This window comes from Oncorhynchus nerka, linkage group LG20, assembly GCF_034236695.1.
Source record: "Oncorhynchus nerka isolate Pitt River linkage group LG20, Oner_Uvic_2.0, whole genome shotgun sequence".
NCBI lineage: Eukaryota > Metazoa > Chordata > Actinopteri > Salmoniformes > Salmonidae > Oncorhynchus > Oncorhynchus nerka.
This window is the reverse complement of record NC_088415.1, coordinates 70669563-70690246: the sequence shown is the minus strand read 5'-3', so window position 1 is coordinate 70690246 and position 20684 is coordinate 70669563. Positions and strand designations below refer to the sequence as shown.

Below are 20684 nucleotides of genomic sequence, written 5' to 3'. Positions count from 1 at the left end.
GAGTTGATATGGAGGGACCATACGCATTGAATTATGCGTATTATCTGATAAGAATGTCTTTTTATATTCGAATTCTGCATTAGCTAGGCTATAGTTCTCGTGAGCATTACATTTGAATTATTTCAGCAAAATAATTCCGCTTTGGGTAGACCTAGACTACTTATAGGCTATTGATATGAGACAGATTTGATAAAAATATATTCAACAGGCATATACGTTACTTTAAACTTGACCCAAACTATATAAATGAGTTGAGGCTTAAAAGGAATGTAACCGAACTTAACTTTCACTAAAGGACCTCTGTTGAAATAGATAGCATATTGTAAGAAAAACAAAACAGTATTATATAAACCGAAATATGTGTCTGGTATGCAAGCGCATAACATAAACTTCCATTGGTTAACAATGCTACGATGCAACCAAAAGTTTAAGTCATGCGCGCTTAGCTCATATCCAATGGGTTTTAAATAGGGAGGAGTGGTGGATGGCAACAACTGGAATTGAACAGATATCCATTTTGAAATTATCATGGAAATACAATCGTTTTGGGTCAGTTCCACTACCAACAAAATACATTTTTACCCCGGCTCAAATCAGGATTTCAGTGCCAAGTGAAGCCTACACGGACTGTATGTCTTCATTTCAATCATTATAGTTTTATTAACAACTTCAGGGATGAAGTAACGTCAACGGGAGTCATATATAGTTTTACTGTACAAATAATGTAGGCAATAGATACGGTAAAGAGGTCAATCGAACTCGACCAAATCAATGGAATTGCCATGGAAACGATTAGGGGAAAGGGCCATGGGGTCAAGATCCCGAGTCTCATTGTCCCCCAGCAAAAGTAGCCTACATTTAGGCTATTGTTTATATATGTATTTCACACTATGTTGAGGTAAAACTCGGAGTATAATGCGTGTATGGATGTCAACCACAAACACATGTTCATGTAATCGTTACCAATCAACTGCATTACAGTTACAAACGAATTTGACTACCACCACCGATTTCTGTACGCTAGCTATGCTAACCAGTTTATACGAGCATGAGTTAGCATTTAGCAGTCACTTCTTCTAAACCTGAAAAGGGACAACTTCTACATGTTATGCAGCGAAAACAGCCAAATATATCCAAAATCGGACTTAAGTAACCACATTGTGGGCCTGTTACAATATATGACGGATTTAAAGAAAATCCACTTTGTTAGAGCAGATCTGTTGAATGTGCGCCAATCTGGTCTGCGTTCCATTGAATCCTTTACCGCACCTATCTATATCAAATAGTCCATGCGTTCTATAGTATGAAATCCATATTATTTGCAAATAACATAACATTCATATTTATGAACAATACTCATAGTCTACGTGGTCATGTTTCTCGAAAAGAGACTTCTGGAATGTTTACATAACTTATTTATCTTGCAATATCTTGTTTTTGTGAATGAAACGTTTAGAGGCCTTTGCATGAAAGCTGCAATCTGTCACCTGTATATCATGTGAGACAAACGTTGCTGTATCCATACCAAATTGTGGTCTTATGATGTGAATTTATCTTTCATTGTCAATATTAAAGTGTGTGTAAATTAAAATCCAAACTTAAAACACACTTTGCCTTAAAAGTTCCGTAAATGAACTTTTCTTATGAGTACTGTGCTACAAAGAACTAACACATTACATGTTTCTATCAGGAATGGGCTATTACCATTAGAGATGGTATACAACGTGAATTTACAACATCATTTTGAAACCTGTATAAAGAAGGACAAAGTTTTGGTTGTGTTTCCCCCCCAGTATTCTTTGATATCAGACAAATGTAAATAATTTGTATCATAACTGTGTATTTAACTGTAAGTAAATAAACCACAAGAATACTAACACAATTTTAAATCCTTTATTTTCTTTTGTGCTTATAAACAATAAACAACATAATCAGTACTCTAAAAATACAGGCTGACTAATAGCCTACTGTTAATTCATAAACATCCACTCTGGGAATAATTTCTGAGGCATAAATGTGATATGGCCAAGTCACATGTGTGTTGAAACAACGTAATATCAATTAGCATAACAATTACTGGCCTGTCTTGAAGGTTAATGAGACAGCAAGGGAAATTTCATTCTGCTAAACAGTACAGAACAAAATGTGGGCAATAGGGCAACTTCAAAAAATATTTTCCTCTAATAAGCAGTTGGTAAGTTTTTGGAATAAACTATGATGCGAGTTCACTGTTGGGCTAGTTGGATGGGCTAGCTCTCAATAGACATATGTGGACTTGTTTTCTCATAAAGAGTAAACAGCATTGTGTAATTGGCTATTTGCAGGTGGTCCTCAGCTAAATAAACCTTGAAAGAATACATGATTTCATGCATCAAAATTATGGTTATACTTTATTTCACAGTCTGCAATTAAAGTGGTGTTTACATAGACATTAAATGCTAGTAATGGCCTACTGTAATAGGGCTACTTGCAGAGTTCAAGTTCCTTAAAAAAAAAGTTTAATTGTTCAAAATGAACAGAATTCAAACATGGTATATAGAGAAAGTATCTTGTCCCCAATGACAATGGAAAATATGACTGTTAGTTTCACCAGGCAAACATTCTAAAATGTATTTACTAAATGAAAACTACTACCAAAATGTTGACCACAAAAAAAGTTACACATGAACTTGCACAAGGCGCACCATGCTGTTATAGACAGCCTAAGTGATATGCAGCATAGTATACCTCATTTTAGTCGGGTGACCACCCCACAAGTCATAGCGAAGTCAAAATACAGATTTCCATTTCTCAAGTCAACGGTGCACTATGCTGAATGCAAGCCACCTATACTTAGTAGTCATGAATAGAGCTTAGGAGCCTAACATGAAGACTCAGCATCTCAACAGCAAAATGTAGTACAGTTGTACACATTATTTCTGTATCCCGAAATTGCTTAAATGTGCCAAAACTCTTTAAGGATCTCAAAGTGTTGTAGGAATCCCACGACAGCATCTTCACTCAGTTGCTCTGTCAGACATGTCCACAGCAGATAACAAAGTGGGAATTTAAAGCTTATGGAAACATTCAAACTAGTAGGTTCAATAGGATACATATCCTCATTAAATGAACATTGAGACTTTCCTGTGTTGTTTGGAAACAGAGAAGTTAATAACCCAGAATGTTGAGAGCTATCCCATCCCTAGTTTCTGCCTGTAACGGAGTCTCTTATCAACAAGATCAATTTCCCCTAACATACATCAACCAAGTAAGGTTGGTCAAATCCAGATCACAATGACACCTTTTCAATATGATCATAATACACTATACTCATGTTGATTTCAAAACTGCCATACATAACCAAGCAATTCAAATGCAATCAAATATGACTGAACTTCAGTCACCAATACAGGTTACAACACTCTGCGGTCTCAGTATTACCTGATGCTTTAAAAAAAAATTAGAAAAGGATCCAAACACAAAAGGGAGAATTATCTGTGCGGACCATTCGCAGTATTGACCTGCTCCTCAATGCCCCAGAACCTCATCTGCATTTCTATTCTTTCCCAGCTTGTATGTGGAAGTAACACCCAACGGTCACTGACTTGATGAGCTCTCTGGGTTGAGAAAAGCTGGTGCCTCTCAGACGCTGAGCTGAGCAACTTGGTTGGTTCCTCAATGGAGTCTGTGGCCGGGAGCCCGATGAAGGTCAAAGCCTTCGGTCACAGCTGCAGGAGGCTCATTTCCTTTAACCCATCACTTCTTCTACACATCAGAATTCAAAATGTCCCTAAAAAGGAGTCTCATAAAATTATGTAAATATCAAAATGTTGTAAAAAAATCCATCCTCAATAAGCTTGTACCTCAACTCTCGATAACAGTGATGAATGATGTCTATTGAGCACCTCAAAAATATGATGGGGAACAAATTACGCTAGCCCCTCCCCACCCCAGTCCAAAATTTTAGAATTTAGCAGTACATTTTTTACTTAAATCTAGAGCCATAATCATTATGCTTAATTCTACAGATGTAGATGTTTGATGACTATTTTGATGCTGAGAATTTTCTTGTACATCAGTAAATGCAAAATTGTAGTGTATTCAAAGTTTAAAAAGGCTTCTAAAGTGTGTAATTTCCACTTTAAAAGTGTCAGAATTGATTTGCCCTAACAAAAAATACATCAACCCTTACAAAAAAATCTCCATTAATTTTCATCCACATTTCCTGTCGCTGCAGGATTCTTTTTTGTTGTTGTAGCAAACTGGCTAAAATTAAGATCTGTCCTGACTGGTAGTTAATTTTTTTTGTAGAATTAAATATGCTTCTCTGCATCTCTGCACTAATGTGGGTAAAATATTGAAAGGAATGTGAGTCATGCCAGCTAAGATAGTTCCTTTGCAGTATGCTGGGGCACGTACCACGAAACAAGTGAGCTATTCTAACAGCATTGATAGCCTGAAATGGCTTCTTGGTAGCTAGTCATGAGTTTGGGAACCTAGATGTCTTAGGTAAAGCCAACTTCATAAAACAGCTAGTTGGCTAGTAGTATTACAACAGGACCAATCTGAGGGAGCACGTGCCCCCTATGGGCATGACACCTCTGCATCTGAGCATCAACAACACAACTGAGCATCAACAACACACAAGTGGTCAAATCATTTCTGAATTAGATAGTCTTCCTGGACCATTGAAATTACATTTGAGAAATAGTTTATCATAGTCCTTATAACCTGTGTGAGGGTTGCATTTCCTCTGAGAAACCCACTCCAGGAGTCCACTCATCATACTGCAAAGGAACTAACATGCATAGGAACTGAGCATTTAGTGGTCCAGTTTGTCCAGCCATTTTGAGCCCCTTGCCAACAGCACCTTGGTAACCCTTGATCTGTCATGAAGTTAAGCTCAAGCCCTAGACAGCTATACACATAAAGCTGACACTTTCTTAAACCAGAATAAACTCCCAAAACACAATTTCTAGGAAATTGCAACAAGTTGAAGACTTCTGTTTAGGGAGATTGGGAACCTATATGTGCTAGCTAAAGCCAACTTCATAAAATTGCTAGGTGGTTAGTAGTATTAGAGAATAATCTTTTGAAATATTTTTTTTTTTCTTCAACAGGACAAATCTGTGCATCAAGTACACAACAAGTCCATGGAGAATTCTTCATGTTGATGAAAGTTAAAGTTTGGATAGTAAGTTCTAACACATTTTCATTGCCTGCCTCGACCTGAAAATGATTTGACCACTCCAGCCACCACTAGTCACAAGACCTTAAAAAAAGGTCCACATTCAAATGCACAAAGACAACTAAATAAATAGCTTGCCCTACGTGTTAGTTATCATAAGTTCACATATCCTGTGCCATAAAATTTAACCTCTTCCAATTGGCAGAGGCAAAGGGCAGTCTGATTCAAAAAGAACATACATATCAGAAAAGTATTGGATGCCTCGTGTGTCTCTCAAACAAAAGACCCATCCTGTCCCTTCCCCCCACTGAGTTATTCATCCATAGTTTTTAAACGCTTCCTAGTCAAACTTGAATATGGAATGAAGAGCTAGGGCTTTGTGGCGGAAATATAATTAAGCTGGTGAAAGATGTATATGGTGAAGAATAGGGATGACATCAGGCCAATTTCACACTTGGCACTCGGATGGCCGGGCCCAAGCTAGGCTCTTGCCACGCAACACAGATCAAAGCACACTGCCACTACCAAAAAGGCAAAAGAGGACTTAAGTATGCTAATCTCCAGGACAAATATATTTTAATCTTGTTAGAATACAAGTTAATGCCGCAGCTCAGTGACTGAACTTTGTAGAGACAAAGGGAAAGATTCACTTTCACAACATTTCTGAATGAGATGGTCTTCCTGGACCATTGAAATTACATTTGAGAAATTGTACAAATAGTTTATCATATAGTTCCCATTACCTGTGTGAGGGTTGCATTTCATCTGAGAAACCCCCTTCAACAGTCCACTCAGCATACTGCAAAGGAACTAACATGCATAAAAAATGAGCATTTAGTGGTCCAGTTTGTCCTGCCACTTTGAGCCCCTTGCCAACAGCACCTTGGTAGCCCTTGATCTATCATGAAGTTAAGCTCAAGCCCTAGACACCCAGAGACGCTATACACACAAAGAAAAGTTTACACTTTCTTAAACCAGAACAAACTCCCAACACACAATTTAAAGGAAAATGCAACAAGTTGAAGACTTTTGTTTTGAAAGAACTAGAAGTGCAGTATGGGGGAAATGCTGTAATTCCTGATGGTAATGAAAATTATATATTGTATCTTGTTTGTATTCAACTAGTCTGGTTCATAGGGTTTCATTTGTCACATGTAGCCAGTGAAAGCTTGACCCATGCATTTGTTCTTTGGCCAAAGGTCTGACATGTTTTTCGAAAACAAAGAAGTATAGATACATTTTGTGTAAAACTGTACCAAAATGATAAATTATTTCCCTTGAAATTAACATATTTAGATCATAAACCCCCCCAAATTGTCATTATATGATGAAGCTGTGAGGGTCATTATATGAAAATTGAACATTGTCCATGAAGTTGAGCTTTTTCCTGGCATATATAGCACAAAGAAATCTCCTCTGGAGGAAGTGTTCAATCTGTAGGTGAATTTACAACCGGTGTGCTCTGAGATATGAGTGTTATCACAATTGGGACGATAATTTACTTGATTTAGGCACTTAGACTAATTTGTGTTATAGGGAGGTGGTTATATCAGGCCCATGTATAACTATTAAGGCTCTCATGTAGGTTTTTCCCCCCACTGCAAGAATGCAACTTGATTGATACAATATCCTTCAAGCATTATTTCTTCATTTGAAATATATATATCTAAACTGGTCCAATCACCCGCAGCAGAGACGCATGTAAAACTATAGTTCGTCACTCTGGAATTTTGTGCCTTTACAGTGATCTGAAAATGAAATATTGACAAATATTAGACCGCCATCTTGTCAGTTGGCCTGCTGAAAATAACTATCAATATTTGCAGACATCCAGTATGTGACACACCATTTACTGCAATGAAACTCGCAGAAAAACAAACTACATCATATTGACAAACATACGAGGTGGTTTCTATTCGGATGATAAATTCCAAATAACTCATACTTCGCGTAGCACATTCAAACTATCGACCTACAACCGCAATCTTGTTAAACAAAAATGGCTATTTTGCTCATCTAATAGAGTATCAGTGTCATATAAATTCACAACATCATCCTCTGCGACTCTATACCGATTCAAAAATAAAATGTTAAAAATGTTACGCTGCTCTGTTTCAGAACCGTCAGTTAACAGGGTTGAAACAAAATGGCGGATCAAAGACGATAGTTACGTAAGGGGGAAATCATGACACTACAAATAGAGCTGTTTTAAATGGTAATTGTCTGTATGTATCCATTTTCATATTCTATTTTAGGATGCATAATAAACAAGTGGTCATGTTTGTATTCCCTGGTAGGCACACACGGTACTCATCTAAACATGTTATGGGTAGCGCCAGGAAAAATTACGATATTAAAATGTTACGATATCCAAATTGAGAATTCTCAGGGCATCTGTACTCTATTCTTTACAAATCAAAGCTCTCCAAAGCCCAAACACCCAGATACTATTTTCTATGAACAAATAATCATTGTAAGTCATTTAAATAAATTCATATAAAAAAGCTAATCAAAACCCAATGGTGTTATACATTTGGGTAATAATGTGAGTAATAACAGTTCTAGTTAGCATCTATGCAGAAAGGGGCAAATAGGAGGCCTGGTGAGTGAGAAACCACAACATGTCTGAAACCGTACCTGATACTTCATTGCATAACTTGTCGACCACATGGTCTGTCTCTTTGGCAAAAAGAGAGATGATATCATCTTCAAATTCCTCCACAATGCTTTCACACTGTAACAGAAGAGAGGGGATAGGTTACCACACAACAGACAGCACACCAGGTCCTCTGCACATGAGAGGTTCACAAGCATGTAGTTTCACACAATAGTGGGCACAGCAGTGAGTGAGACTGCCATTTTTCCTCTCGCCATGCTGTTCAGCCATCTTGGATGACTCATGTAACATAGATAGGCAACACGATTCCAAGTTAGCGATTCCACACACACATCTTTGCGCATCATAAGATTACTTGCTTGTGGTGCCTAACTTGATCTTAAATATGTGCAATTTACATGCAAGAGCTCAAGATAATTGTAAAGGAACAAAGGAAAATACGTTAACCCCTGGCACGTCTCCCGAATGAAAAACTTCAACACTGAATGTTACTGTAATAACTGTAAAACAAATTATAATCATAATAATGACCATTTAAAATGCAAGCTTTAATACACATATTTCCAGATATTTATTGTCTTTCTATATTATAGACTACGGTACATGCAATATACCTTAACTAAAGTAAAGTGGAAAAACAATATCAACGTACAGTTTAAAAAGTTACGGGCCCAATTATTAAGAACGGAACTGGATTTTCAGATAAAATGAAGCTGTGATATCAACGACCAAGGCATAACATTGACTTCTGTGCTTTCAAAATTAAAATGGAAGTTTACCTCAGTTAACCAAACATAAGAGGCAGTTACCCACCGCTACCAATATTTCAATAGACTTTTGAAAGGCTAATACTTGAAAAAGTATGCGGACATGCAGAACATAGGAAATCATTTAGCTACATCACATACTAATCTGAATGTTATATGAAACCATGTATGAAAGCATGACTGAAAATAAAAATAAATACATTAATATGTGAGTAAATTATTGCCAAACTAACCGCAAATTTTAGGGCATTGGATCCCTCTGGGCCATCAAACTTGAAATTGTTAAAATCAGGAAAATCCCCGGCATCAGAACTTCTTGGAGCAAATCTTTTGTATTGCTTTTTCTTGGTGTCTGGGTCCACATGAAGAGCATAGTCACTCATGCTACCACAAACTCCATCCAGAAGCTCACTCAAGTTGGTCTCAGATCTAGCAAGAGGTACCTGGTGGATAAAAAGACACAAAAGTATATATATATAAAAAAAATGTATCAGGTTTAATCTAAATTTAACTTATTTGAGTCCAGTTCTATGACGTTGCTTAGGATCCGTCTGGGTCATGTTGGTGACCCCTAACTACTATTCCCATCACACAAACAACCCCTACTTCCCCTATGCTGGAACTATGACATTTAACCTGTAGAAGTATACCCCTTCCCCTTGGAAACAGAACAAAACATGCAGTAGTGTCTAGACAGGTCAAGGTGCACTATGCTCCCGCCCCTGTGGCCTCCCCAGAAGGAGAGAGGGGAAAGGGTGACTGGGTGCAGTGAAAGTGCCGGGGAGGGGGGCTGAGTTAAGGAGCAGGGGGAGGCCAAAACAGCAGCCAAGTGCAGGGTAAACAGTTCAGTCTCATCCTTTGGTCTCTTTTGGCGGTTCATCTCCTCCACCCTCCAATGATCAAAGCAGGAAGTTTTCCTTGTCAATCCCGGTCAAAAGATGCTGGGTGAGGGGAAGGGGGGGCATATTGCAGATGAACTGGATTTTGTGCAATGTAGATATATCCCTGACCCTATTGTCCCCTTTCATCCTCAGTATGGACCCTTCCGGACCCACTGATTACATTACAGAAGCATTTCCCCCCTCCTCCTTTTTTATATCTGACTCTTAGTGACACAAAGGGGCTTCCATGGCTCACTGCCATCTGCTCACAAATCAGATAAAAAGGTTTCAGGGAACTGCCTGAGCCCTGCCACACATCTCTCCTTTTTCAATGTAAAGGACAGGAAGCTAGTTGAATGTAGAGATAAATAGTTAATATTGAGGATGGTCTATCAAAGAAAACAAAGGCTTGACGACTTCAACATTAATGTTGAACTGTTAACTAATAGGTTATTGCAAAACAAAAAACAAATAAAGTGGAATTTCAAGTGTGCACTGCATTCAACCATAACATCAATTATTGGGCTAAAGATGCTAACATGCAATTTTGATATTCTTAGTTTCTATATTTTTATTTTACACCATTAGTGAATTTTATGAAAATGTATGATGAGATCTTGACTTAGTTGTTAAAGAAACATCTACCTTAAATGTAAAAAATATATATAAACAAAAATAAAAACGTCCAGTATTAAAAAATCCAACCTAAAGCAGAACCTTATCAAGCAATCCTGAAAATGTTGTGGAATTAAATTCCTTCCTTACCAGTATGAGGGATTTGAAAGGGACCAGTCAATCACACATTTCCTGAAGAATGAGGAGGGGACTAGGCAGGCCTGGCAGAGAAAAGGCTTCTCAGGGATGCTATCTTCCATTGAATTCCCATTTGAAAACCAGCCATTATTGTAACACTGAGGAAAGGGGCTTTCAATTTCTTGTGAGAATAATATGGACCAATGAAAAACACAAATTCATAAAAACTAGAATCTATTAATGCCACCATTTACAACAATGTGTAATGTTGTTAGAGTCTTCAGAAAAGCGATTGCCACAGTATGTACCTTTATCATGACAATCCAGAAATGGAATTTAATGAAGAGTGACAACAATTTCTCTCTATGGTCCAACCAGAATAATTAAAAGCCATTAATTGAGAATGAATAAATGAATGAAGAAAACAAATAAATAAATATATATGTGTGTACAGAAAAAGGTAAGACAAAGGTAAGACATTAACAAATTCCATCAACTTATTCAATTAAGTTCAATGTCTTTGGCTTAATGATTCATTGTTGTAGGTTTAACATTGTGGTGTGAACCTTGCCTTCAGGGAGCCCCACTGGTTGCTGGAGAGCAAAGGAGACTTAAGACCAGCTAATCTCGTATGATGGAATCTAAGCTTGGACACCCCTCCCTCCTTGATTCAGACAGGGTCAAAAGCCAGTGGGGTGGGGGAGGGTTTCTTTGATTTATGCTCAGAAGTCAAAACAAGCCATTGATTAGCGCAACAGGTAAGCCTACACTTCAATAGGGCCGTTAGTACAGAAGTTGATCAGCCATCACTGTCTGTTGGCCGTTTCACTTAAAGGGCTAATCATCAGTTGAAACAATAACAAAGCGTTTCCCCACCACTGATTAAGTAAAAAACTAAGAGATGGGGCTGGAGAAATGTAATCACTCAAATTCATATAACAGAGCTATGGATGCAAGGTCTGACCATCCATGATACCAACATTATAGTTTTAACCATGTTGAGGATAAACAGTGTTTGCTTATATTTACTTTGTTTCTAAACATTGGAGTAAAACATGCTTTTATTTGGGCTTCTGATGAGTTACGGCAGTTTAACTAAGCTCATGAGGCATTTTTATGTTATATTTTTCAAGAATCAAATGGGTACATATCATTAATTTATAAGTCCAAAAGTGGACGTAGCAACTGCTGATTGCCCCTTTAAAAGTCAGTATGGTTACTGTTCAGAGCACTGTAATACCAAACTACTTAAGTCATTACTTAACTCTTCTCTTACGAACATTCATTTGCGCTATATCATTGCATTCATACACTCTCTCTCTACTAACAACAAGAGGGGTAATGCAGAGGCACACCCCCACAGCTTGAGGGCAAACAAAATGGAATATGAACAAGACTCACATGGGTATACAAACTGTAATTTGCATTTTTCAAATGAACCCTCTTTTAGAAAACACTTAATGAGAGTCTGTGAATATGACATACACAGTTGATCCATAGATTGAGCATAATGAACAGGAAGGAATGCGACAACTTGATGGCAAGAGAAGACCAAGACAACTCAAATGTTTATAATAGTATGTTTGATTACATTCAAACCAATATGAATGAGAGAACTGGAGTTGTCATATTAGGAAATATGTCATAATCCCTTTTACTTGAAAGTTAACTTAAGGGGAAGAGGAAAACATGAAGCAGCCCGAGGTAAATAAACAGCATGTTATTAGCTATCAATTACCATCAAAAGGGGATTAACCCCTGAGATCAATAGGTGAGCTGACCAGCTAATGACAGTCCCTGGACACTAGGGATATGACACTGGAACACCACCAGGCCTGACCTCTTCACACTACAACAATGCTTGGTTAGGAAAAGAGGAGAAGACCGTGGTTTTGAATTTCCAGAGGGTTAACCAATAAGCAAAGCTTCTGATTTCGGAAATGTAGGTGAAACACGGTGATAAAGCATTTACCAATGCTTACAATGACACAAACTGACATGAAGTTACATACTGATGTTACTTTTCTTATTTTCTTCTGCCGGGATATTTCACAATACACTAAATTCCATTTCTCAAGGTACGAGATTCAGGAAATCGAGCCACGTACCTACCAGACAATTACCGCTGTGCAGCGAACATTCATGTGAGCTCACGAGATCAGGTGGCTTGCGAGGCTACAGGAAACCAGGAACTACTATAAAACCACTAGGCCTAGCCTAAGTTTTGTCAAGTATTTTAGGTATAAATTTGCATTCTATATAAATGATGCATCTATCCCATCTCTAAATTCATAAAATATTTTATTTCCAGGAAGTTCAATCAATAGCCGTGTGTGTACTATGAGATGTTTGGCTTCAGCGGAGTGCACTTTGGCAACAAGCTTTTACTTAGGTAGCTACCTTTTTATCAGTCAGGCTCCCATCAGGCTTGAGTCTGAAGGCTCCCACATTGATGGTCTTCTTCGGATCAATCTGACTGATTGAATAATTGAGCTCATCAACAATAGCCCTGCATGCTAAAAGAAACAGATATAGGTTAGTACAATATAAGTTAGGGATATATACAGTTGAAGTCAGAAGTTTACATACACTTAGGTTGGAGTCATTAAAACTCCTTTTTCAATCCACAAATTTCCTGTTAACAAACTATGGTTTTGGCAAGTCGGTTAGGACATCTACTTTGTGCATGACACAAGTAATTTTACAAATAAATTGTTTACAGACAGATTATTTCACTTATAACTCACTGTATCACAATTCCAGTGGGTCAGAAGTTTACGTACACTAAGTTGACTGTGCCTTTAAAAAGCTTGGAAAATTCCAGTAAATGATGTCAAGGCCTTAGAAGCTTCTGATAGGCTAATTGACATAATTTGAGTCAATTGGAGGTGTACCTGTGGATGTATTTCAAAGCCTATCTATATCCACAGTAAAACCAGTCCTATATCGACATAACCCGAAAGGCCGCTCAGCAAGGAAGAAGCCACTGCTCCAAAACCGCCATAAAAAAAGCCAGACTACATTGTGCAACTGCACATGGGGACAAAGATCGTACTTCTTGAAGAAATGTCCTCTGGTCTGATGAAAGAAAAATAGAACTGTTTGGCCAAAATGACCATCATTATGTTTGGATGAAAAAGGAGGAGGCTTGCAGGCCAAAGAACACCATCCCAACCGTGGAGCACGGAGGTGGCAGCATCATTTTGTGGGGGTGCTTTGCTGCAGGAGGGAGTGGTGCACTTCACAAAATAGGTGAGATCACGAGGAAGGAAAATTATGTGGATATATTGAAGCAACATCTCAAGACATCAGTCAGGAAGTTAAAGCTTGGTCGCAAATGAGTCTTCCAAATGGACAGTGACCCCAAGTATACTTCCAAAGTTCTGGCAAAATGGCTAAGGACAACAAAGTCAAGGTATTGGAGTGGCCATCACAAAGCCCTGACTTCAACACTATAGAAAATATGTGGATAGAACTGAAAAAGTGTGTGTGAGCAAGGAGGCCTACAAAACCTGACTCAGTTACAACAGCTCTGTCAGGAGGAATGGGCCAAAATTTACCCAACTTATTGTGGGAAGCTTGTGGAAGGCTACCCGAAACATTTGACTCAAGTTAAACAATTTAAAGGCAATGCTACCAAATACTAATTGAGTGTATGTAAACTTCTGACCCACTGGGAATGTGATGAAAGAAATAAAAGCTGAAATAAATCAATCACTCTCTACTATTATTCTAACATTTCAAATTCTGTAAATAAAGTGGTGATCCTAACTGAACTAAAACAGGGAATTTTTACTAGGATTAGATGTCAGGAATTGTGAAAAACTGAGTTTAAATGTATTTGGCTAAGGTGTATGTAAACTTCCGACTTCAACTGTAGATCCATAGTATGCCCACAGGTAAAGAAAAGTAAAACTGTTCAAATGAAATAAGCTTGACAGATGGATGATTAACAGAATGACAGCAACATTGAGATACTACTAGAAACACAAGTAAATAAGCAATTATATAGCTCAAAATATGATAACAGTTTAATAAAATGTTACTAAAATGCTACTTGTGTTACTTTTTCATTTAACAAAAGTCTTAATACTCACAAAAGCATCAAAGGAAATGCAAAAACATGACTAGAGCCATGCAATACTATTTTGTATACTGATATCTCCTTATGTGTCCACATTCCACACTCTCTATTCAGCTATCCATTACATTTTTTTCAAGACCATTTCAATGATTAAATGTTACGATCAAGCAAAGCTCAATTCAATGAGTATGTATGAAAACTGCTGTAAAAAGTGTTAAAGACTCGTCTTTTGACGAGGTCCAAATAAAATGTATATAAATTATATCAACACCAAAGTACATTAACCTTTTAACCCTGAGAATGGTAAGTTAGATAGCATCCAGACACTCTAATTAAAAACCGAGGCTTTGGTCGTTGTGGTTAAAAAAAAAAAATCTGATCTACAATTGGGGGTAATGCTTCACTAAGAATTGTACAGGATTTTCATGCCAGATGTCAGACTGTATGACTGGAGGGCTTCTAACAGTTCTTAAAATGTCATCGATACTATGACGCACAGTAGGCTACACTAATGGCGTACCGTGCTGAGACTTTGTATTGATAGCTTGACAAGTGTTACATAGTCATGCAAGGATGACTCCAAGGTTTGGTAAGACTGTAGTGTTGGTGTCGCTGTAGTGTTCAAAGAAAGAAAATGGCCATGTGATGAGCTGCCTTTCACCAAGTTCAATTTGGCTTTGTAAAATAAAATGACTAAAACTATGTATTAACTGAAAAAGTTGAATTATGATTAAAGGTTTCCATAGTGATCCTTTTTTATTTTTAGATAAAGATCATTGTAACTTGTCTCTGTCATTCGTACACTTTTGAAATTGAACAGAAATATTTACAAACTGCACCAAAAAAACACTTCAAAATATTTTGACAAATAAAATGATTGTCCAGAATTGTACGTGTAAATTGTGTTTAGCAAAGGTTAAAAACGAAACGGTTGATAATCAAGAAAAGTATCAAATCTAGAATAGGAAACTGCTGCCCTGGCAGGTCAAATGATATGAAACGAGCTTACAAGACTTTAGTTTGCGTGACTCAACTTTCACAAAAGTTTATATTTTATGACAATACTTGTTCACTATGCAAATCTATAGTCTGCATTTACTATCAATAACTATTGCATTACATGTACATCCTGAAAACCCCATATCTAATAGGTAAAAAAGGACCAACTGGACGAATAAACATCACAATTTACCTGAACAATACAGCACCTTGTCTTTTTTCCCTTCTGTAGTTTCGATTAAGATACTCATTGCCATCAAGGCAATTTTTATAATCCATGATGCCATATTTGTTGCCTGAGGGAAAGAGATATGTATAAAGCAAGCAAGAAAAGCCAATTCATTATACGAATACAAAAAAGGTATTTGCCATTCAGCCTCCCACAGTCTATATAGCAAGTCATATTCTGAAATCAGGTTGGGAGGCAAATAACTGTAAAAGTTGCCTTTCTTAAGAAAGAAAATGTTTTTTAAAAAAGGAAGAAAAGATTTTCACAAACTGTCTAGACATAAAAAAAAGAATGTGTAGCGCTTCAATGTGTTACTCCATCTGTGAAGGGGTATAATTGTACAGAGGCCGAGTATATGTAGGTTTAACATGGCCACAAAACTGACTGCCTCTCCACAAGTGTGTCAGAGGTTGGCCACAACTTGGCCAAGTTGTGTCATCTTTAGACAAAATATTCAAACAGAACTTAGTCTACAACTTCAAGCTGGTAGTGAAAAGCCGGCTATTGAAAAATAGCGGCACCGGAATAGAGTGGCCATGGATGTAAACAAATACTGAATACCAAATAAAATAAAATGGTTATTTGTCACATGCACCGAATACAACAGGTGTAGGTAGACCTTACCGTGAAATGCTTACTTACAAGCCCTTAACCAACAATGCAGTTAAGAAAATAGAGTTAAGAAAATATTTAAAAAATAAACTAAAGTAAAACATTTGTTTTTATAAATAATAAAAAGTAACACAATAAAATAACAAAAAAGAGGCTATATACAGGGGGTACCGGTACAAATCAAATCGGTCACATATACGTGTTTTGCAGGCTGTATCACATCTGGCCGTGATTGGGTGTCCCATAGTGCGGCGCACAATTGGCCCAGCGTCATCCGGGTTTGGCCGCGGTAGGCCGTCATTGTAAAGAAGAATTTGTTCTTAACTGACTTGCCTAGTTAAATAAAGGTTACACACATTGCGGGTGTAGCGAAATGGTGGTGCTTCTAGTTCTGACAGTGCAGCAATATCTAACAAATAATATCCAACAATTCTAAAACATATACCCAATACACACAAATCTAAGTAAGGAATGGAATTAAGAATATATAAATATATGGACGAGCAATGTCAGAGCGGCATAGATGAAGATACAGTAGAATAGTATAGAATACAGTATATACATAGGAGATGAGTAATGCAAGATATGCAAACATCATTGTAACATTATAAAAGTGACTTGTGTTCCATTTATTAAAGTGGCCAATCATTTAAAATCTGTGTATGCAGGCAGCAGCCTCTCTGTGCTAGTGATGGCTATTTAACAGTCTGATGGCCTTGAGATAAACAGCTTCTTTCAGTCTCTCGGCCCCAGCTTTGATGCACCTGTACTGACCTCGCCTTTGGAATGATGGTGAACAGGCAGTGGCTCGGTGGTTGTCGTCCTTGATGATCTTTTTGGCCTTCCTGTGACATCGGGTGCTGTAGGTGTCCTGGAGGGCAGGTAGTTGGCCCCCAGTGATGCGTTGTGCAGACCGCACCACCCTCTGGAGAGCCCTGTGGTTGTGGGCGGTGCAGTTGCTGTACCAGGCGGTGATACAGCCCGACAAGATGCTCTCAATTGTGCATCTGTAAAAGTTTGTGAGGGTTTTAAGTGAAAAGACAAATGTATTCAGCCTCCCGGGGTTGAAGAGGTGCTGTTGTGCCTTCTTCACCACATTGTCTGTGTGGGTGGACCATTTCAGTTTGTCAGTGATGTGTACGCCGAACAACTTAAAACTTCCCACCTTCTCCACCGCTGTCCTGTCGATGTGGATGGATGGATGCTCCCTCTGCTGTTTGCTTTAGTCCACGATCATCTCCTTTGTTTTGTTGACGTTGAGTGATAAGTTATTTTCCTGGCACCACACTCCCAGGGCCTCGTTGTTGTTGTTGGTAATCAAGCTTACTACTCTTGTGACGTCTGCAAACTTGTTGATTGCGTTGGAGGCGTGCTTGGCCACGCAGGCATGGGTGAACAGGGAGTACAGGAGGGGGTGGAGTACGCACCCTTGTGGGGCTCCAGGTTTGAGGATCAACATGCGGGGATACAGGTTAGTTGAGGTAATTTGTACATGTAGGTAGGGGTAAAGTGACTATGCATAGATAATAAACAGCGAGTACCAACAGCGTAAAAAAAAGGAAAGGCAAATAGTCCAGGTGGCCATTTGATTAATTGTAGAAGCTGTTTTGGACCTTTTGGACCTAGACTTGGTGCTCCGGTACCGCTTGCTGTGTGGTAGCAGAAAGAACAGTCTATAACTTGTGTGACTGGAGTCTTTGGCAATTCTTAGGGCCTTCCTCTGACACCGCCTAGTATATAGGTCCTGGATGGCAGGAAGCTTGGCCCCAGTGATGTACTGGGCTGTACGCACTACCCTCTGTAACGCCTTACAGTCGGATGCCGAGCAGTTGCCATACCAGGCAGTGATGCAACCGGTCAGGATGCTCTCGATGGTGCAGCTGTAGAAATTTGAGGATCTCGGGACACATGCCAAATCATTTCAGTTTCCTGAATGGGAAAATGCGTTGTCGTGCTCTCTTCACAAATTTCTTGGTGTGTTTGGACTAGAGGTCGACCGATTAATCGGAATGACCGATTAATTAGGGCCAATTTCAAGTTTTCATAACAACCGGAAATTGGTATTTTTGGGTGCCGATTTGCCGATAAAAAAAAGAAAGTTTAATACCTTTATTTAACTAGGCAAGTTAGTTAAGAACACAGTCTTATTTTCAATGACGGCCTAGGAACGGTGGGTTAACTGCCTCGTTCAGGGGCAGAACGACAGATTTTCACCTTTTCAGCTCAGGGGATCCAATCTTGCAACCATACAGTTAATTAACCCAACGCAATAATGACCTGCCTCTCTCTCGTTGCACTCCACAAGGAGACTGCCTGTTACGCAAATGCAGTAAGCCAAGGTAAGTTGCTAGCTAGTCTTAAACTTATCTTGTAAAAAACAATCAATCATAATCACTAGTTAACTACACATGGTTGATGATATTACTAGATATTATCTAGCGTGTCCTGCGTTGCATATAATCTGACTGAGCATACAAGTATCTAAGTATCTGACTGAGCGGTGGTAGGCAGAAGTAGGCGCGTAAACATTCATTCAAACAGCACTTTCGTGCGTTTTGCCAGCCGCTCTTCGTTGTGCATCAAGCATTGCGCTGTTTATGACTTCAAGCCTATCAACTCCCGAGCTGAGGCTGGTGTAACCGAGGTGAAATGTCTCGCTAGTTAGCGCGCGCTAATAGCATTTCAAACATCACTCGCTCTGAGCCTTCTAGTAGTTGTTCCCCTTGCTCTTCATGGGTAACGCTGCTTCGATGGTGGCTGTTGTCGTTGTGTTGCTGGTTCGAGCCCAGGGAGGAGCGAGGAGAGGGATGAAACTACACTGTTACACTGGCAATACTAAAGTGCCTATAAGAACATCTAATAGTCAAAGGTTAATGAAATACAAATGGTATAGAGGGTAATAGTCCTATAATTCCTATAATAACTACAATATAAAACTTCTTACCTGGGAATATTGAAGACTCATGTTAAAAGGAACCACCAGCTTTCATATGTTCTCATGTTCTGAGCAAGGAACTGAAATGTTAGCTTTCTTACATGGCACATATTGCACTTTTACTCTCTTCTCCAAAACTTTGTTTTTGCATTATTTAAACCAAATTGAACATGTTTCATTATTTACTTGAGGCTAAATAGATTTTATTGATGTATTATATTAAGTTAAAATAAGTCTTCATTCAGTATTGTTGTAATTGTCATTATTACAAATAAATAAATAAAAATTGGCTGTCGTCTTTTTTGGTCCTCCAATAATCGCTAGGTATCGGCGTTGAAAAATCACAATCGGCCGATTATTTATTATTTTATTTATTTATTTGTAATAATGACAACGTTTGAATGAATGTTTACGTGCCTGCTTCTGCCTACCACCGCTCAGTCAGATACTTAGACGCTTGTATGCTCGGTCAGATTATATGCAACGCAGGACACGCTAGATAATATCTTGTAATATCATCAACCATGTGTCGTTATGTGACCTGTCCCCAAATTAATATAGTTGGTTCAGAGTTAGTTTTGATATTTCAACCTGCGTGTCCTGATCGCGTCTGGTGTTGGTCAAAATAAACATGCGCGCGATGGCGGACGCACGCCCGCGAGCGGTCACGCAGACGCGCGCGAGCATTGTGGATGCAATGATTAAATAACATTAATGTGTACATTTATTTTGCGACGCAAGCGGTGTGGTCCATACATACTGATCAACATGTCACTGGCGTCCAGTCGGCGTTTCGAAAGCGTCAAAATACGTTGACTGCGTTGAATGCAGCATAGAGAAACAAAATAAAGTTGTCGGGCAGCCTTTTTTCATGTAGCCTACGTAGGGCAAAAACATTATGAAGACAGACCAAATGCTATCCTGACATGAACTAACAATTCCATCAGTCAGAAGCATAATAGGCGACTAGCTTGCAATAGACCCTTGGCTAGACGTGAACTTACCTGTTTCAACCGTCAGGTGAGTGAGAATGGGGAACAACTTTTCAGCACGGTGGGCTATATCGGTGAATTCGGACTTCAGACCCCTGAGACAACGTTGTGGATTCTGATTGAACATAAAACAAACGGCTAAAGTGAAGTTCTTTTTCTGCTCTTCATCTGTTTTGAATGAAACATGATCATCTACCATAGTCTACTGACAGTGCATACTTACATGCTTGTTCCAGGAGTTGCCACGTTCAGCTAGGAAACAACAATGACATCTGAGTGAGCCAATAGTATTGTGTAAACTCAGCACATTATAGCCAATGACTGAACGCTGCCTCTTGAATGAACATGCTGAGAACACCGGCGTCTAGTTGCTCTGAGGTGTGTTCCAGATCGACCAAACAATCGCATGCTTTTGAGATAACTTTAAATTGATGCTTGTGAGTGAGTGAGTCATTAGCTAGTGATGCGCGGGTTGACTCATAACCCGCAGTCTTCGCGGTTATAACTGACCGGGCAGAAAAAGTCGACGTGAATCCAAGGAGGCAAAAAGGACAGTCTCTGAATTTAATTCAATAAGAGAAAATCTGCGAAAGGAGATTTGAAAATAAAGAGAAGGTTGGGCCAGAAAAGTAATGTTAAGGAACGACT

The 20684-nt window shown here is 38.6% G+C and overlaps 1 protein-coding gene across 3 annotated transcripts; it reads right to left on the bottom strand.

Moving 5' to 3' along the window:
* Positions 1-1879: 1879 nt before the first annotated feature.
* On the bottom strand, positions 1880-20368 carry LOC115103060 (protein canopy-1-like). 3 transcript variants are annotated; one of them, XM_029623659.2, is made up of 8 exons: positions 20260-20368; positions 20049-20151; positions 15462-15564; positions 12586-12701; positions 8785-8994; positions 7805-7901; positions 5911-5977; positions 1880-3769 (listed from the first exon to the last, which is right to left on the bottom strand). In XM_029623659.2, the coding sequence occupies exons 3-8, from the start codon at positions 15553-15555 to the stop codon at positions 3745-3747; spliced, it is 609 nt and encodes a 202-aa protein (XP_029479519.2). In that variant the 5' UTR covers positions 15556-15564; positions 20049-20151; positions 20260-20368; the 3' UTR covers positions 1880-3744. The 3 variants fall into 3 exon arrangements, with proteins under 3 accessions (XP_029479519.2, XP_064861797.1, XP_029479520.1); XM_065005725.1 differs by lacking the exon at positions 5911-5977 and having other exon boundaries at positions 20260-20360; XM_029623660.2 differs by having other exon boundaries at positions 1880-6915; positions 20260-20358.
* Positions 20369-20684: the final 316 nt, after the last annotated feature.

Coding starts and splice junctions, on each gene's coding strand:
- LOC115103060 (XM_029623659.2), bottom strand. CDS start 15,555: ATGGCATCATGGATTATAAAAATTGCCTTGATGGCAATGAGTATCTTA. Junction 5,978..7,804: donor GTTATGCAATGAAGTATCAG/GTACGGTTTCAG, acceptor TATGCATGTTAG/TTCCTTTGCAGTATGCTGAG. Junction 3,770..5,910: donor GAAATGCAACCCTCACACAG/GTAATGGGAACT, acceptor ACTCCTTTTTAG/GGACATTTTGAATTCTGATG.